The 20257-nt window shown below is 40.9% G+C and overlaps 1 protein-coding gene across 2 annotated transcripts in view; it reads left to right on the forward strand.

Annotated features, from left to right (window-relative positions):
- The window catches only part of LOC103180792 (F-box only protein 11), a 44629-nt gene extending 24590 nt beyond the window's left edge, over positions 1-20039 (forward strand). For both annotated transcript variants that reach the window (XM_007896836.2, XM_007896837.2), the window contains exons 6-23: positions 616-699; positions 785-917; positions 2077-2183; positions 2285-2396; positions 3112-3218; positions 3324-3461; positions 8386-8603; positions 9472-9557; positions 9655-9749; positions 10349-10471; positions 10559-10644; positions 12299-12375; positions 12489-12632; positions 13956-14066; positions 15245-15352; positions 17562-17670; positions 17776-17874; positions 19010-20039. In XM_007896836.2, coding sequence (XP_007895027.1) covers positions 616-699; positions 785-917; positions 2077-2183; positions 2285-2396; positions 3112-3218; positions 3324-3461; positions 8386-8603; positions 9472-9557; positions 9655-9749; positions 10349-10471; positions 10559-10644; positions 12299-12375; positions 12489-12632; positions 13956-14066; positions 15245-15352; positions 17562-17670; positions 17776-17874; positions 19010-19139 — 2067 coding nt within the window. In that variant the 3' untranslated portion in view covers positions 19140-20039. The remainder of the gene's footprint in view (positions 1-615; positions 700-784; positions 918-2076; positions 2184-2284; positions 2397-3111; positions 3219-3323; positions 3462-8385; positions 8604-9471; positions 9558-9654; positions 9750-10348; positions 10472-10558; positions 10645-12298; positions 12376-12488; positions 12633-13955; positions 14067-15244; positions 15353-17561; positions 17671-17775; positions 17875-19009) is intronic.
- The last annotated feature ends 218 nt before the right edge of the window (positions 20040-20257 follow it).

A 20257-nucleotide genomic window follows, 5' to 3' on the forward strand; every position in this document is an offset into this window, starting at 1 on the left:
CTCCTCAACCTTGAGTGCACTCTGTGGTCAATTACTGTGCAGAAGGCACAACCACAAGGCATTTTCATCCGGTGCTGAAGAGGCTGACCATTTTCAGCTTTGTGAATCTTGACTCCTCTATTCATTGATTTTTTTTGTGTGTGTGTGCCAGCAGGCTATCATTGCCCAAGCGACCTTTCAGTGTGTCATCCTAGATTATTGTTTTTTTTGTTGTCCTTTGACATGGACGCTTCAGTAAGATTCACAAGGTACTACAGGGATCGGGAAACTTTAGCTGAATTTTTTTCCCCACAAAATCTCTACCCCAAGGGGCCACTGAGATAATGCCTTCACTAATGTTACAAACATCAGGCCAGAAAATCACCTTGTCCTGTATATGGCTCAGACTGCAAATCACAGTGTGTAATATACTGAGACTAGCAACCCTTTATGTGTTTACTTTTCTGGCTTTTGTGCGCGTTTTCCAGGTGCAACATGCGATGCTCGTCAGTGACCGACAACAGGCTGCCACGATCGATACACACCCTGACCAGCGCTGAAGTGATTTTACTGGGAAATTCCAGCTTTTGTGTGTTACTATACATCAATTTTGACTGCATTCTCTTTGCATCTTAGTATAAAGGTGCACACGTAAAGCCTGGATTTACAGAACACTTCTACAGTAATCCCGCGAGGTATAAAGGAAGAGAAAACATGCTGGTAAAAATTATTTTTTATGTTTAGACAAAATTCTGCACCCTTCATTTTGAAGTTGATTTTAAACTGATTTTATTTTCCCCAACAGTACTATGACACCATTGAAGATGCCTTGGGGGGTGTTCAGGAAGCTCACTTTGATGGCCTTATCTTTGTACACTCCGGTATATACACAGACGAATGGATTTACATTGAATCCCCTATTACAATGATTGGTGCAGGTACGTAGGGTTTTGAGGGAGTTTTGAAGCACTATCTAGTCTCATATCTATGTGATGATAATGTGCCAGTACATTGCTTCGGGTCTCCCAGGCAAAGGGCCATTAAATAGTGGGATGTAGGATTTCCTGAGGACAGCAAGTTTCCAATCTTAAGCATGCTTTCTCATAAGAAGAGAAAATTGACTCGCATTGCCTCAGTGCCTTATGGCCCTATCAAGATTGACATTAAGAGTTGCCAGGAATTGATATGTAGAAGAGGCAAACACACAGTAAGGGAAATAGTAACAACATTTTAAAACTCAAAACCAGATGCTGCTTATCAGCCCTTTCCTCCTAGTTTTGGATGAAACCCTTCAACTCCAAACCCCAGTAATCTTCCAAGTCCCAATATATTTGCAGTTAGGCGTGACTAGAATCGCAATAAGCTTTGCGAGTCAGTCATTCCATTCAGTCAAAACAGGGAATAGTCTTTTAAAAATGTACATTTCTCATAATCGTGGCTTCCATTGGAATATGGTACGAAATCGAGTGCCAAACGTGTACAGGGGTTTATTTTTGGTCTCGGTTTGAAAATTTTGACTTATTTGATTTTAATGATTAGCAGCGCTGCGTATGTGGTTCGGTTGGATGTGGCTTCGTGCATTTTTAAACAAAATGGTTTAATTATCCACTTTTTTGACGTACTCCACACGCCTGTTTACCCAGCAGTAAATAGAAACCCAGTTGTAAGTCGATTAGTGGATCGCTTTTCAAAAATAATAATAATAATAATTTGGTCACTGGTTGTGAGACACTGCTGTGCACAATTGTCTGCCACGTTTCACCCACAAAAATTCTAGTATGTTCTGTGAAGCGCTTTGAGACGTGATAAGGTGCTATACCAAATGCAAGGATTATTATACTATTACTGGCTAAGAGCGTAGCAGGCAACCTATTCGAGCTATAAGGAAAAGCAAATAGTTTTACAAGAGATGTTGTGACTTGCATTTTTACCAGGTTTAAAAAGGCACGTGCTTTTGAATCTATGAATTAGCTCTGACTTGGCAAAAAAATAAATCCGCACGGTTTGTTCAAAAAAAATGTTCTGAGAATGCATTCTTAAATTGGTTAGGCTTTCAAGTATTCATACTGTAATTCACTTGTCCATTGCATTTTACAGCCCCAGGTAAAGTAGCTGATAAAGTCCTCATTGAAAACACGAGGGACTCGACCTTTGTATTCATGGAGGGCTCTGAAGATGCCTATGTCGGATATATGACAATTAGGGTACGTTGTAAAAGTGGCTGCACTTGGAGTCGTGTACTAGAGCTGTTCATCTATGCGAATACAAAAAAGAAACTTAACGCCTATTTACTTCTTACCTTTAGTTTAATCCTGATGATAAATCAGCCCAGCACCATAATGCACACCACTGCTTGGAGATCACAGTGAACTGCAGTCCCATTATAGATCATTGTATAATTCGCAGTTCATGCACAGGTCAGTGTTAATACTGAAAGTGTTACCCATTAGTAGTAATTGTAGCAGGTTGCATACTGTTGAGATTAATATTGTATATTACCTCGGCTCGATTATGGATAGGTTATGATTTTTAAAAATTTCTTTGTAAAATTTGGTATCACTTGACTTGGTAAAGACTCGTGTTTTTTTGAGTTGACGTTTTTTTTAAAAAATGCAAGAACAAATTATGAAATGAGTGGAATGAATTGGGATTTTCACTGTTCATACTCAGTTTCTACATGTAAGGCACTTTAATTTAATTTAAAACCCGGAAAGGAATTTTGTTCCTTACGTGTTTATCCCAACACTAATTTATACCAAATGGCTGGTATAAGCCATTATCCCTCAGCAATTTCTAGGTCTGAGTGGTATACTGGACAATGGCTTTATCAACTGAGGCAGGGGCTCTAAATACATAAATTTATTCCAAGCACTTGGAAATCCACGACTGTTCGTAGGATGTTGCTGTGCGCAATTTGCTGCTGCGTTTCTCCCACAAAACATACAGTCACTCCACTTTGCAGTGTATCCTGTGAAGCGCTTTGGAGACGTCTCGAAGACGTGATAAGGCGCTATATCAATTGCAAGCAGAAAACCGAGAAGACAGGCAGAGATAATAAGACACTTTTATATTTTAGAAGTGACAAGTTCCCGTTGAGGTGATCAATTTGTGAAAATATTCTTTGTGTTACAGTTGGCTCTGCTGTTTGTGTCAGTGGCCAAGGTGCTTGCCCCACCATAAAGCACTGCAACATTAGTGATTGTGAAAATGTTGGATTGTATATAACGGATCATGCACAGGTACCGTTATTCAAGCATTGGCTGAAATTCATCAGAGATTATTTTTGAAAAAATAAACAAATCTTGCTTTTTGCAAACGTTTGGTGCAACCTTTTTGTTCTTCAGGGAATTTATGAGGACAACGAGATTTCAAACAATGCTCTTGCTGGAATCTGGGTGAAGAACCACGGGAACCCCATCATCAGGAGAAATCACATTCACCACGGGCGTGACGTAGGAGTTTTCACATTTGATCACGGCATGGTAATCTTTACTATTATTAATGGTTTGATGAATGGGGTGATGGCCACAGTCTCGTTCAACAAGGTCCTACCAACATACCCGGTTTCTGATCTTAGAAAGCCTGAGTTACCGGGAAGATGTTGAACACAGTTGAGACGCATCGGAACTGGGGAGTGTCTGATGCACCTCCCAATGGCGTGTTTTGAGAGCCACGTTGGCAGTAGTGTTTGTTGCATGTCTTGCTGTCGTGTCAGAGCTTGAACAGTCAAAAGGTTTGCTTTTGCAGCCAGGAAAGCAGAGGGCATTAGGCTTGTAATGGGATCAGTATTTGTGAAAATTCAGATGTTGTTAATGAAGAGAATAGATGTAAGTTGTCCCATCCCATTGTTTTCAGTCCCTATTCGCTTGTATGAAGCTGGTTCTTCAGATTTCATTTAGAGTTTATGAATCATTTTAAAAGGGGTACATTTGGGGATAGATCAATGGATGATCAGAAAGATGGAGCTGGAATTCACTTGGGTGGTATTTTAGATACCTTCATTCTGTTAAAGAGTTGAAAATAAGGTGCAATACCAGAAGTTATGAACACACACACACACATACACACAACCTCCTCACTTTTCTCTCTTCCCTCTTCCATGCCTTCTCTCCTCCATGTGCCAAAGTGTTCTTATCTCTGGAATCGGGTAATAGCATATTCCAGTGTTAATTCAAGACATTTTTTATTAAGCATTGCAATCCAAAGCTGTATCTTGCTGGAGGCCCAGTCCCATGAGAGCTATAACATACTGTACAACAGGATAACATGTGGCTTGGTGCCGCTGATTTCCCACAGTGAGCTGATTTTAATCATATTATTGTAGACAGCTTTAGCAGCCCAGTCCAAACACTGGAGGAGTGCGAGGGCTACATGTCCTAAACTTTACGCTCTATAATTTTAACATAACAAATTTACTCACTGTTTAGATGCTGGGATAGGTATTTTGTATTTTTTTNCATATTAGAGAAAGATAAAAGAGCAGTGCTGAAACTGAAATGTGTGGCGAGTTCTGTCGAGGGCAAAATGGCTGCAGAACTATATTATGAAAGACTCTGGTGTGTACAGTACAATTGAAATTAACTTGGTTATTAGATTTTGTTCAGTCTGAAGTGCCCACAAAACATACAGTCAGTTCACTTTACAGTATATTCTGTTAAGCGCTTTGAGACGTCTCAAAGACGTGATCAGGCACTATATTACATGCAAGGATTATTATACTATTACTGGCTAAGAGCGTAGTAGGCAACCTACTCGAGAGCTATAAGGAAAAGCAAATAGGATTATTATAAGTGTGGTTAGGTTTGACAATTTTTCTTCCTTTAATTGCAGAAGGGGAGACATTGACCATATTCATTATTTTATGACTTCCACGTAACCATTTTGCAAAAATTGATCAGCCAATATCTAGGTCTGTTTCCCTCAACAGCACAAATATGCTCCACTGGGGACACCCCCAAACCAAGCCACTTTTTTAAAAAGAAAAACATTAGTGTAACATTAGTGTTCTTACTTCAGTCGATTTTTTTTAAAATAATGAATTACGCGTACATCCTGAATCCTGGCAATAAATTAGATTTTGTAGATACAAGAACTGAATAAACTGTTTGTAGGTTGTGATTTTTAAGCTTAGTGACTGCTGATTGTTAGTGAAACTATTTTTAAAAAATCACCAGAAGTAGGAACACCAATGTTTACATTAAAGCTTTTAAATCGTTTATCTTTTAAAATCAAAATCAAAGCGATGCCCAAGTAGATCCTGATGAAGTATTTAGAATAATAATAATTCTTGCATTGGATATAACGCCTTACCACGTCTTGGAGACATCTCAAAAGCACTTACAGAAAATACTGTGAATTGAAATTAAAATGAAAGTTTTTTTAAAAAAATATATATTTTACTTGATCTGCTGCGTTTCGCCCACAAAGTATACAGTCAATTCACTTTACAGTATATTCTGAAGACGTACCAAATGCAAGGATTATTATTGTTGTTGTGCGGAATGGTGCGTTGGCAGTATTTCATTCAGGCGCGGGAGGGAGAGAAAAGCAGCACTGAACGACAGAAACCCAGCTGCCACCGACCGGCAGCACTACCTCCCCAATTCTTCCACGTACCACAATTGAAGTGGTTTTAAGACCACCTGCCAACACGGTGTTTAAATCAGTGAGGGGGGGGTGGGGTGGAGAAGTAAAAAGTATTAAAAAAAAAGTTTTTAAAAAAACTGTGCATGCACCTTTTTTTAAAACTTTTTTTTGTACTTTTTATCCCCCCAGATATAAAGTTTGGTACAGGAGCCACAGTCATGGTAAGTGGACTTAAAAACCTGGTTCAGTTGCAGCGTAAGGGAGAAGAGGGTGGGGTGGAAATGGCCATGTTTCTTGGTTGCCATTGGCCTCGCATTCATTGCCACCGCAGTTACTTGTCCCGTAGTCAGAAAATAAAGGGTGATTGATGCTCCCGAGGTGAGAATACCTGTCACAAATATGAGTTTTTTTTGAACCGTGTTCTACTATAAACGGAATATAATTTCTATAACCGTTTTTTTTAAAAGATTCTGATGATCGCAACTTAGGAACAATTTTCCAAAATTTTTACCCTTAAAAGTTTTGCAATCATATTGAATGAATCCCACACTGAAAGAGACTGTTCAGCCCGGTGTGTCCGGAGCTAGTTGCTGTAATCCCATTCTACCCTTCCCCCCCCCCCACCCACCCACCCCCTCACACCACCATAATATTCAATATTTCTTTCCATCGAGTATTTTCCAATTATTTATCCAGTTATGGATAAATGTTTTTGATGCTTTTAAATGCTGTTGTGCTTTAACAGACGTTTATGACTGTTCACCATTTTGATTGTCCTCTATGGTTATCAAATGGGACATAAAGGGTTTGTGATGTACAAGAGCATATTTTAGCCCTACAATGAATTATTTATGCTTTAGAATTTTTACAACTTATTGAGTATCTATATATTTAGCTCCCAAATCTAACATTAAAACAAAGCGTAAACTTTTCTGTGCTCAACAACATATCTTTTTGGCATTTAGAGTGACCACCAAGACAGTGCCCTTTACCTCTTCTTTCCACCACCACCCTCTCACACCCACCTCCCCCTGCTTACCACACACACACACACAGAGTTGTAAACAAAACATTTATATAATAATAGAAAGATTGAGTAGATTGTTCTTAGATGACTTGCTTGATCTGCAATCGAGAAGAATCTTTCATCTTGCTGTCTGCAATCAGCAAGACGCCATCATTTCTGTGCTACACCAGCAGAAACTGATGCGCCTTTCGCTTTATTACGCCAAGAAGATGATGTACATTGCCGGATGGAAATCTTTCACTGCCTGTTATCCTCTCTTTGTTGCTTGTGCTGCTGTCGTATACAGGGTTTGTTGCAGTGTTTTTGCCCTATGTCTGGTTTTGATGCGAGGTGGGCTTCAGGCAGATCCCTATCTTATATGGAATGGAATTCTTAGTGGAGTCCTGTTGTTCAGGGGTTAGAGCACTCGCCTCACAAGTGGGAGACCGGAGTTCAATTCCTAGCAGGGCAAAACGTTGGGCAACTTTCTTTACTCCACACGCCTCTGTTTGCCTCGCAGTAAGTAGGTTCCTGATCGGTTGTTGGTCGATTGGTGGATCGCTTTTCTGGGGGTATTATTAAAATAATAATAATAAATCGGTCACTTCAATCCACGACTGTTTGTGGGGACGCTGCTGTGTGCAATTGGCTGCCGCGTTTCGACAACAAAATATACAATCATTTCACTTTACAGTATATTCTGTGAAGCGCTTTGAGAAGTCTCGAAGATGTGATAAAATACTGTATGATATAACAATCTGTAATTACAGTGGTAGTGGAATGCTCTTATTTAATCATATAATTTTCGGCCATTCGCATTGAACACGCGGTGGATGTGGCTACAACGGATAAATGATTTGGGAGTGTAGAGGTGGTCATATGACTGGCAGCATAACAATACAAACGAGTTTGAGGTGTGATTTACTCTGAAATGTAATGAAAGCGGCTTAGATTTTCTTTCGTATGCTTATCTGGATTCAATTGCATATAAAATGGCAACACTCTGCCTTTCTTCTCCTTTTTCTCTGAGACAGTGATTTTAAAATATCTCTCAAATTTACATTGGTCAAACTCCATCCGTCAAAGACCTCCAAATTTTGCTTTCCTGGCTGGAAAGTATCCTTCAAAAATAAACAAAACAAAATTACATTCGTACAGTGCCTTTCACGTCAGGAGGACGTCCCATGGCGACGGACGGTCAGGGATTTGGACCCGAGCAGGGGGTTGAGATCGGGAGGTGTCGAGGACAGTGAGGGAAGGGGTAAGAGGGTGGCTGAAGGCGCAGTCGAAGAGGAGGGTCTTGAGACATGCCTTGAAGTTGGCAAGGAAGGGGTGAGGCGAAGGGACTGTGGAATGGAGTTCCAAAGGGTAGGGGCAAAGAGGCTGAAGGTCCGACCGCCCACTAGGACTTGTTATGGTGATAGTGGACCAGCATCTCGGCCTGGGAAGGGTGTAGCTGTACTTGCAGCTGATTTGAGGGCAGGCTTGTGAGATGCATCGTTAGGATGAGGCATTTTATGACTGGGAAATATGAAATAACTAATCTTTTATTTGTAGTTGAGGAGGGAAAGGAAAGATACATCAACTGCAAATATTTCTTATACTCTCCCTGAGTGTTCCCCTGTCTCTGACCTTGAAAAGTTTTGCATACATCGCGATGGATGTGTGGGAAAGAAGGAGGGCATGGAGTAAATCTTTTTGTCCTTTGCACTGTTGCTGGTTGGTAGCATACCTTGTTCAGATCTTACATTCCTGTATATGAACTCAAAATAATTGCTGCCCATGATCATTGCGTCATCTTGGTTTCTTTACAGGGTTACTTTGAAAGCTGCAATATCCATCGTAACCGGATAGCTGGCTTTGAAGTGAAAGCTTATGCAAACCCTACAGTGGTTAGATGTGAAATTCACCACGGACAGACTGGAGGAATCTATGTACATGAAAAAGGACGAGGCCAGTTCATAGAGAACAAAATCTATGCAAACAACTTCGCTGGTGTGTGGATTACGTCAAACAGTGATCCAACGATTAGGTACGTTTTGGGGAGTAAAGTTACACTTAACCTGTTTCAATATTTCTTCTCGCTATATTAATGCCAGGGAGTCCTGTCGCTTAGTGGCTACACCCTTCCCAGGTCTAGTCACAAACAAGAGGACCTGGGTTTGATTCCTGGGCAGGGCAAAGCATCGGGCAAGTTTTTTTTACTCCACCCGCCTCTGTTTACCGAGCAGTAAATAGGAACCCAGTTGTTAGTTGATTGGTGGATTGCTTTTCTGGGGAAAATAATCCCATCAACTAATAATAATGATTTGGTCACTCAATACACAACTTTTGTGAGACACTGCAGTGCTCAATTGGCTGCTGTGTTTCACCCACAAAAGACACCATCAATTTACTTTGCAGTATATTCTGTGAAACACTTTGAGATGATTCGAAGATGTGATAAGGCGATGTATCAAATGCAACAGCAGCAGCAAGGTGACATTTGTACAGCGTCTTTCACATCGGGAGGACCTCCCAAGGCGCTGGACAGAGTACAGCATTTCAGACCCGAGCTGGGGTTGGGGGGGGAGGGGAGGGGAAGGGGGATGGCCGATGGCATGGTCGAAGAGGAGGGTCTTGAGGCGGGACTTGAAGGAGGCAAAGGAGGGGGTGAGGCGGAGTGATTGGGGGATGGAATTCCAGAGGTTGGGGGCAGAGTGGCTGAAGACTCTAACGCCAATGGGTCAGGGGACGTCAGCGGAGGGAACGGGCTATTATAATAATAAATATTTTTAATTATAATAATTATAAATATATTATAATAATATAAATATAATAATAAATGCAACGGTTATTACTTAATGTGTTGAAATATTTCTTCTTGCTGTGTTAATATGCTTTTCGATTTTTTTTTATAGGGGAAATGCTATTTTTAATGGCAATCAGGGAGGGGTATACATCTTCGGAGATGGAAGGGGCCTTATAGAGGGAAATGACATTTACGGTGAGATTGTGAATTACGTATATGATGATTTTTAAAAAAGAAACTTTACATTTGAATTTTGCAAGTTATATCATTCATATCCTTTTTAATAATATAGGAAATGCATTAGCTGGGATACAGATTCGAACAAATAGTTGTCCAATTGTTCGCCATAATAAGATTCATGATGGGCAACATGGAGGTATTTATGTGGTAAGTCTGTTGTATGCGTGTTTTGGGGAGAGATTTTTTTTGGGGGTCAGCCAGGTGTGTCTGATCCATATGGAAACCCATCGCTATGCTTAAGAGTATTCAAAACCAAACTGAGTTCCATGTCTCCCACCTATACGTGAAAATTCCAGGATTTGGTTATTAGATGGAATCGAATACACAGTCTCTCCCTGGAGGATAGCATTCGGTGCAGGTTGGCCAGAGCCAAGGCTTGGGGAGCCTCGAGTGTGCGTTAGGATACCCCTGGAGTCTAACCAGCTAAAACTGCATAGTCTACCTGCGAGCTTTCCCACTGCTTATCCAGCGAGGACCAGCCTACCTTAGGGCTTTGGCTTGCAGGGTTAACAGGAGTTGAGTGAGAGGGGAACCTACCCCCCAGTATCTAGTCTGCCCTTCCATGTCCTGCTGATGAGCCCCAGCTTGGGAAAAAGGAATGAATGTAGAATTCATTATAGGTTAAAATTGCAAACGCTTCATACCACACCACAAATTTGTTTAAATTGCTGGCGTTTTAGTAAAAAAACAAATCCGTCTTGATGTCTAATGTTTAAAATCATTAACTTGTGTGTCTTCGTATTCAGCATGAAAAGGGACAAGGTGTAATTGAGGAGAATGAGGTGTATAGCAACACCTTGGCAGGTGTGTGGGTTACGACAGGAAGTACGCCAGTGCTACGGAGAAACCGAATACATAGTGGGAAACAAGTAAGAAGCTGATTTTCTTGAATCTCTGATTAAAGTCGTGTGGTTCTTGATATAACAGTATAACGTGGTAATTGCTTATTTTCAAAGGTGGGTGTTTACTTTTATGACAATGGCCACGGAGTGCTTGAAGACAATGATATCTACAATCACATGTACTCAGGGGTTCAGATCAGGTAAGCAGTGAATTTGCAAAGATAGCTATTACCGTTATGATTTCTCTTCAGTCAGGCGTCTGTTTGACGTGAATGTTTTAGTTTAAAAGAACTAGTTTAGTGAACCTGACGATGATAGGAAGCACATTTAACAGCTGTAGGGATTTCCACTGGGAGTATTTCAACTGGATCCTCTGGTACTGGTAGAACATGCTCAATTTTTAACATTAAAATTTCTCAACACCAAAAGTAACCGAACGCAGTGGAGGGGAGAAAAAAACTTTGATGTTCGCCTTGTTCACGTATTTTTGGGATCTGATTTTTCCATTTCTAAAACAGTCACGGACGCTGACCTTTCTTTAATTACTGAGATATCAAATCTAACGTTTAAAATAATGGTCTGGATGAGGACTGAATGTTCCCGGTATCCTCTGACAACAGACATTACTCTACAACGAGCACTCCAAATCTGTGAAGTTTACATGTGCTGATTCTGGACAGTGCCCTGAGTGCTAAATATAAAAATGATAAGACTCTGTCCCTGCGGTTTCATTGCTATTGCAGTACGGAACTGCAGATCAAGTGAATGCAGTTACTGCAGTGACACCAAATGGTCTTATAAAGAACTCCAGTGGAGGTTCCTCTCCTATGCAATAGCTCAGGAATTTTGACCTTCCATGCTTTATAAGTATTGAAATTGCTCTGTAAAGGTTATGAGAGCCTGTGAAAGTGAGCTGAAAGAAGAAAAATAAAAGACAAGAAAGTATTTACAACTGATGTAAAGTGTGGGGCATTATCCAACACTGTAAGCACACACTACACTGAGCGGAGGCTGGGTCTCAGGAAAGGAAAGGAAGAGAGAATAGACTAGGTTAATTCAAGGCTTATATTTCTCATACATGTCAGTGTTGCATTGGTAGAAACTTGGCCACAGATCAGCTTCAGATTTAAGATCATGTTTGTGGCCAGTGAATTTGAATGACCAATGTGAAGGTCCCTCAAGGGTAGCTGTTAATCATGGTTTCATTCTGTTATAGTTTTTGAGGAATACGTGTATGATGTGATGTTTTTTGGATTTATTATAGTGTACAGTAATTTTAAACTTCATTGTAAAGAACTAATACACGAAGCGGTTCCTCATTCTGTTAAGGGAGTTCAAGTGCAATGGGAGTGTGGCACAAATATCCTGAGCCAATAGTAGAGGCACGAAGTTATTTTTGAGTTTTAAAAGGTTAATCATTATTTGCCTACAAAATACAGAGTCACTCCACTTTAGAATATATCCTGTGAACGCTTTGGGACGTAGTCCTGACGTGAAAAGTGTTCTACCAAATGCAAGGAATAATTTTGTCTCGGTAAAACATTCTGCTGGTTTTATTGAATTTTCATATTCTATGTTTTGAACTTTGTGATGAGGGAACCTGGTCCCTTTCTACAAAAGAAGTTTAATAATAATCCTTACATTTGATATAGCACGTTTCACGTTGAGAGGACCTCTCGGAATGCTTTACCGGATCAACTATAAAGTGGATTCACTATCTTTGTGGATTTATATAGATAATATGTAACTCGTAGCATTTGGCTTATAATTACAAAATGGCGAACTGTTTGCTCATTTACTTCCTTGTGAAGCTTTTCTAGTACAACGTCTGTCTTACTGATTTTTAATTCCCAGAACTGGAAGCAACCCCAAAATTCGACGCAATAAAATATGGGGAGGGCAGAATGGCGGCATTCTGGTTTACAATTCCGGTAAGTGGTTGCAATCCTTTTAATTCTCATTTGTCGGTGAAGAGGAAGAGGGGTTGATTTCTCCTTCAGTTTGAGAATTCTGTCAAATGCTTTTCTCTCATCGATCATTTCAGGTCTAGGCTTTATAGAAGATAATGAAATATTTGACAACGCGATGGCAGGTGTCTGGATCAAAACAGACAGCAATCCCACACTCCGACGGAACAAAATCCACGATGGACGAGATGGGGGGATCTGCATATTTAATGGAGGCCGGGGTAAGGATTTATAACTCTACATGTTTTATGTCCTTAGTCTCTTGGATCAGGATTTAATAATAATCATTGCATTTGACATAACTCCTTATCACGTTTTCGAGGTGTCTCAAAGCATTTCACAGAATATACTGTAAGATGAATTAACTGCATATTTTGTGTAAGGAGGATTTGTGTGTGATGGGAATGATAAACATCAGTGATGTGCTTGGATGAGAGATGCTGATATTTTCACATGTGAGGCTTCTTTTATACGATTTATCAGGTTACTAACTCCATCTGAAAGTTGATGCTGTGGATGAATTAACTGCTTTGGAGATGTGGTTGGGGAAAAAGGGTTAGAAACAGGATTGGTATAAGGAAAAGCACAAACTGAACTACTCAAATGCTGTATTAAATCCAATGAATCGTGAATTGTGGGGCAGTAGATGAAAAGGTAAGGACAGAGGTTGGAGAATGTTTTCCTCAAGAGATAAAATGGATGTCAGTGTACAGAATTGGACATGTTTGTGGAAGGAATAAGTTGATGAGCACATTTGTTCATTCCATGCTTTTACCTTGTGTTCTTTTGGGTAATAAACCCTGACTAGTATCAGTAGCTAAATTGTCCCTTTATTGTTCCAGCTTTACACTCTTTTCTTACGCAGATTAATAATACTAATCCTTGTATTTGATATAGTAGCTTATCATGTCTTCCCGGGAATCGAACCCAGGTCCGCTTGCTTGCGAGGCGAGTGCTCTAACCAAGACGCTACAGCAGTCAATATTGATTGCTTCTTGGCATTCCTGCGAACAGAATGCTACTGGGTTAACCGCTGTATCTCCAGCTGATTGTCACTGAGGTGACTGAAGTTGAGACCTTTGTTTTAAGTAATTGCCCAACTTTTTTCCCAGACCCTATATGAGGAACCTGCCTTGCTTATTGTAGAATGCAAGTAAAAGATATGTGATGTTAGTAACAAGTGTATTTCTGAACCTGCTTACTTAGGATAGGAAGGTCGATAGAAAGCCACAGAAATTTACAGCACAGGAGGCTATTCGGCAAATCGTGGCTGTGCTGGCGCTTTGAAAATATGTGTTCTGTCCCATTTAGCTGCCTTATTCATTTACCTCTGCGGATTATTCCTTTTCAGATATTTGTCTAGTTCCCTCTTGAAAGCTAACGTGGATTCTGCTTTGATCACCACACATCCAGTAGGGCATCCCACATCCTAACATCTCTGCATTAAAAATCCTCCTAATTTCCCCTTTGCGCGTTAATGTAAATCGATGTTGGGATTATCTTTAGATATTGGCATGTCTTCACCACTTTATCCTTTGTTGTAGGACTCCTTGAAGAAAACGATATCTTCAGGAATGCCCAGGCCGGTGTCCTGATTAGCACTAACAGCCACCCAGTGTTGCGGAAGAACAGGATATTTGATGGGTTTGCAGCAGGTCTGTGGTTTTTGAATTCACGTGTGGAAGCATAGTCAGCGGGTGGCTAGGGCTCGAGGGGTTCACACCCTCTCCATTCTATCTGCAACTCACCTCATTTAGGAGAGCCGGGAGGGGAACGACTTGAGGAGAACCACAGCCAGTCCTCCGAGCAGCCCCAACCCGCGGCACCCTTGGGTGGCTCTTGCCCCTCTCCCAACTCGTCGTCGGTGCCCGCTTCCAGTCTGGTCCTATCAGTCAAACCAATGACTCACTTATCTTAAAGGGGGCCAACCCTTGATCTGAGTTTTACCAGATGCCCCTCCCCCAAGAATATTTTCACTCGCCATCTGTGTGTAAAGGTAACATGAGGATTATGATTCAAGAATATTAAAATTTGCCATCATTCTTAGTTCTATAATGTGACCAAATGTGTTGTAGATTGTTAACCAGCAGTTGGCCTCAGATAAAGGAAAGCTCAATGCTGTGTTTCAACCTGGTCGGATTCTTGTGCAAAGGAAAACTAGTGTTCCACATAGTTCCACAGAACAGATCTGCATCATCTTGTTAGCAGCGCTCTTTTGTTTCCCTTTCTGAATGTACACAGAGAAATGTCACATAAGTGGAAGGTATCTACTTTTAAATGCCTGCCAGACCAGGTAAAGTAACAAGACATGAAAGGTATTAGGTGGCTTAATGCAATGGTTACAAGAGGTAACTGGAACCTGTCCCCAACAAAGATGTGTATCCCCATCTGGGCTGAGCTGGCTCGATTTGGATCTTGTGAGTACAAGTGATAACAATGACATCCTTTATTCTTTCACTCTCAGTTCTGTACTCTTTCGTGACACAAACAGGACACGTTTGCTTGTATAGGCTGCTAAGGGAAACCTGGGTACTTTAATCCTCCTAATCCTGGACTCCAACACACAATTACAAACTGCTTTAACTGAACAACAGGTCCTGGAATGGTGGTTTGATCTTTAGCAAAGTGGATAGATTTTAGATCTGTTTCTGTGCTGAAATATTCTATGAAAGCCTACAGTTCTAGGAGATATATTGGTTCAGTGTTTAACCTAGGGTCTAACGTGCAGCAACACATACAGCTGCTGAACTTGCTTAGGTGAGGACCTGAACATTGCGTCATTAGGTTGTCTCTCTGCAGTGGCTGCTATATAATTGTTGCTTTTCTTCCACAGGTATTGAGATAACAAACCATGCTACTGCCACTCTAGAAGGCAATCAGATTTTCAACAATCGGTTTGGAGGGTTGTTCCTAGCATCTGGCGTTAACGTGTCAATGAAAGGTACACACATATTTTATCGTTAAGCCCTGCTTGTGAAAAAGTTGTTTGTTTCAAAGCAATGATAAAATAACACCCAGGGTATATTATAAAGAAGGAGCTCTTTGTTAACCCCGCCTAACTTTCATTTTGCATGCTCTAGCTATCTGAATATAATCCTAAATCTTAAAGGGAGATATCTGTACACTTACTGTTGCCTCTTCTTTGTTGCTTATTTATGCTTCACAGCTGCTGGTCAGAAGCAGCCTCGGGAATGGACTTCCTGTGTACAATCAACCATGCAGTGACTTCCTGAAGTTCCACCTTCAGTGTCTTGAATAGGCAACATATCCCACAACCATTGTCACCCATTCACAGTGTCACTAGACTGGGATTTCATATGTTGGTTAAGACATGATCTACACAAATTGTCTGTTTCCTGGCTGCCTCTGACTTATTTCTTTAAAACCTAATACACGGGATCAAGGAATGGCTGAGACATCTGATCGCTTTATCGTAACATAGATAGATTACACGGTCATTGAGTTCAGTTCAGTGCAGCCCCACGTTAATTAAGCACAGCAAATGTCTGGAAGTGCAAATGTTTCAGTTTTATGCAGTGTACCTGAGAACATAAAGCTATTGATATGATGTGGAACAATGCTGCACTTTGTGTTGTGATTATGCCACATTACAGTAGTAGTAGTAGAGTCAGAATGTTAAAATATTGAGGGTATGAATGTGTTGAGGCTGCAATGAGCTTTAGCTTCTTTAGGACGACAAGAACAACAATTTACATAGCACCCGTCGCGTAGGACATCTCAGAGCAACTAACGAGAGGGCAAAGCACCATTGGCTGTCGGTCGCTTTTGCTCTGTGCGTGGCTTTTTAATTGTTGAATATACCAATCCGGTTCTTCCCTATTGTTTTAACCTGTTGTAGAGGTTTAGTGGAACTGTGGTGGTGGTGGGGGTGTCTCAAGCGACAGGCAGGTGCTTTGTTTCGGGGTTCCATGTGTGTGGCACAAGAAGGGAACAAATTAATAATATAATAAATTTTCTCTTAAATAAACTGTCTTTATATAATGTGTGTGTATATTACTAGTGTGATTTACTCTTTCCTCTATCCTTTGGGTTCCCTACAGTCTTGTGCACCTGCTGTTTCTGGCCCTCTTGTTTTCTATTCTCTCTGGTAGCTGTTCCAGTTGGGTGTTATTTGTGATGGGGTCAGTTTCTCACATTGAATGTAGTAATCCCACTCCCTTATTCTCTTTGGCAATATCTGGAGCCAAACCTGAAACATTGGGCTTTGGTTAGCAGGATCTCCCCCACTCTAGAGGTTTGTTGTGATGGAGGGGTGGGATATCTTGCTTACCACCAGACCTAGATTTATGGATGTTGCTGTTCAGAATGGTGGGAGGTTGTTTCTGTGTAGAAAATCTGGGTACGTTTGATGTAATTAATATTGAATATCTGCTATGTTGAATCCAATACTTGTGCTTGACCTGACATAGCTATTGAGGAGTCTATGGGAGATCAGCAATTGGTCAAAAAATAGAGGAAGGACGTTTGGGTACCTCTCCTGCTCCACTGACAACATTCCAGGAGTTTATTAGGGGCGTCTTTGAGTAATTTTAGCAGCGTTTGCTATTTTAGCCCAAGATTTAAAAACCTCCCAGAACAGGGTCTGAGAAGGTTGGAGAAGCCGCCGCCTTCACCTTAACAACTGCTGGACAGATGAATCCAGGACGTACCATTTCATCTCTTCAGTTCCCAGTCGCTCACCTGGATTTTTACCGTTCTGTACAGGGCCCGTGTAGTGAATTGGAACTGAAGGCTGGTCACATTAACTCACCTATAAATTAGTTGTGTTTGCCAGGTCATGGTCGTGGTGGTTTGGGAATCAGTCCCAGCACTCACTGAGGAATAGCTGTTGGATTTGACTTCCAGGTACTCACCTCCATTGTGTCTTGTATTGTTGTAGCCCGAGCGCTCTTAACACCAGCCAATGAAGCATCAAAGGCATTTTTAGTAATGACTCCACCAGTTGAGTTCAGATTTAGTGCTCGGGTAGGGAACACTTTGTTTCACAGAAAAGTCAACGATTTTACATGATGGAAGTTCTTGCTTACTCTTGAATTGGGGAAAGAGGGAAACGATATCACTTTACTGAGAAGCTGTGTTAGCCACCAGATCTGTCATATAAACATGACTGCCTTTTTTCTTCTTTTAAGACAACAAAATAATGAACAATCAAGATGCTATTGAAAAGGCTGTTATTAGGGGCCAGTGCCTGTACAAGATATCAAGTTACACCAGCTATCCAATGCATGACTTTTACAGGTAATTTTCGTAGTCCTTGCATGTCGTTTATTTTTCCACCAAGAGTGAAACGTGTTTTTTTGCCGTTTAAACTTTGCACCTCAAGTTTCGCTCGTTCCCCCACAGGTGTCACACCTGTAACACAACAGACCGCAATGCAATCTGTGTAAACTGCATCAAGAAGTGCCATCAAGGACATGATGTGGAATTCATTAGACATGATAGGTCAGTATATACCAATCAAATTTCCTGTGGTCACGTATTGCTTTGAGGATTGTACCTGTATATAGTAGTAATTTATTCACAGACGTGGATCTTACTTTTAGCTTTATTTTACAAAGAAGTGCAGGGCCTGAATTTTATTTGATACAAGGAGTGTGATAGTCAAAATAGTCAAGGACGCAAAAAGCCCAATCGTCTAGCAAAGCTTCTCCATTTACGATCCTCTCTTACCCATAAGTGTTTCTACTGCTTCGACTGTTTGAAAAATAACTCTGTATTGTTGTGAACTGTCCATCAAAACTTTATTTTAAATCTGCTCCCTATTGTCTCGATTTGATCTGAAGCAGTACCCTATCTGTACTATGTATTATTTGATATAACTCAGTGGTCTTCCCTTCTCATCTGAAATCCTGGTGTCAATACTGCACTGATCATTTCTGTACAATCTTAAAACGCATTCCTGCTATGTAAAAGGAGATCTTTGATTCAACGCAATTCCACCAGAATTTTTGTTTCAAAATGCGAGTTACTGGCAGCATCACACTTAGATTCTGCCTCATCCTACACTAGGCCGCTCCCGGCTGTCCCTTGGGATGACGGTAGCTGATCTAGAGGTACCGATCGATGGGAAGGGTTGTTCAGGATTGGTGAGCACTCAGCTGCATCAAGAATATTGCTGTCCCCTGGAGTTTGTTGCTTCAGAAGCAGAAGCATTGCTCTTTCAGTTGACCAATGTGTTACATGATAAACACGAACAAAGCATTAACACGTAAGGGTGATGAGATGGAACGGCGCATTCGGTTTTCCTTGCTCACTGTCTGAATCCGCTATTGGACTCGGAAGTTGTTGCACCCCATTCCCTCCCCAAGCTGTAGGCTCTCTGAAATTTCAATTAGTTGGGGTTGAGAATGCACCAAGTAAAGCTAATACAAGAGCTATGTTGCTCTTGTCAACACTAGGATTACCCAAGTACAGAATGAGCACCATGGGACATCCTTCTGATGTGAAGGGCACGGTATCAATGCAGTTTACTGTTGCAGAATTAATGTTTTGTGAACATTGCATCTCTGTTGTTGCTTTAATAGTGTACAATGTCTTAAAGCTTCAAAACCCATTTTTGTTTCCCCCCCTTCTACAGATTTTTCTGTGACTGTGGTGCTGGAACGCTTTCAAACCCTTGCACATTAGCTGGAGAACCTACGCACGATACAGACACTCTGTACGACTCTGCCCCACCTATAGAGTCCAATACGTTACAACACAACTGAGCTTCAGTATATCCTGCCATTTTATCCTGTTTGTGTAAAAAAAAACTAGGGGAGGGGGAAAAAAAAAAGATACAGTTTGCCCAAATCTTCAGGAAGTTGTTGAAAGTGTAAATTGTGCAGCAGTTGTACACACATGCGGACGACACCGGAACCCAACCTCACCGGCGGGTTCTCGGTCAACAAAGGAACAGAGCAATGTGCTTACTCAGGACAAAGAAGGCTGGGCATCAATAGCATTACTATGGACAAGGCAACCACAGTGAACTGACCGACTATCCAAGGAACAGAGGCTCGCGCACTGTGGTTTTGTATAAAAGCCGGCTTGTGAAGCTGTTATTTTTCGGGGACAGGTAGCGTTAAAACCACAGCGGAGAGAGATTGCAAGAGGACTGTTCTGCAAACAGCACACAGCAGTGCAGAGCCCCAGGGAGTTCTGCTTCACCTATGGACAGGGGGTACTGATTGGGTTGGTGTATGTATGAAAATGTGATCTAGCACTTCTGCATTTGTTTTGATTTTTTTTTAAAAAAACATTTATTCAATGGAGACAACTGATTTTAATGCTTTCCCATGTAGCTTTTTTTTGTAATTTCAAGCAAAAACTTATTGTACTTGAATGTGTCCTGTTTTGTTAGCAGAACTAGACTTGCTGTAACTATGCTCGTGTCCCAGTATCTTAAGTTCTTTCTATGAAAGAGGAAAAACACTAATCAATTGTACCCCATTAACTATTCTGATTTAACCAACAGAACATAAAGCAATGTTCTTTTTGAAAAGTTATTTCCAGAGATCAGAATTTTAAGTGCTTTCTTTCGTGACGATGGGGGAGGGGAGGTAAGAAAAAAAAACATTTGACTGCAAATCCCAGCATTTTAGCCATTAATAAAATGTTGGATCCAGTCTCAAAGTCTGTCTGTGCATATTGTTACTGAAATGTAACTAATGGACACTGCTTCCTGGCAATGCTTCCTTCCTGTAATGAAGCAGAGAAACTGCTCACACACAGTTAGTTCCCTTCCACTTCAATAGTTTTTCATTAATGTGTATTGGTGACAGTGGGTAAAATCAACAGCTTGAAAGTGTATGCATGTACCATAACATCCTAGACTTAATATATT

The sequence above is a fragment of the Callorhinchus milii genome, unplaced genomic scaffold (assembly GCF_018977255.1).
Source record: "Callorhinchus milii isolate IMCB2004 unplaced genomic scaffold, IMCB_Cmil_1.0 Scaffold3, whole genome shotgun sequence".
NCBI lineage: Eukaryota > Metazoa > Chordata > Chondrichthyes > Chimaeriformes > Callorhinchidae > Callorhinchus > Callorhinchus milii.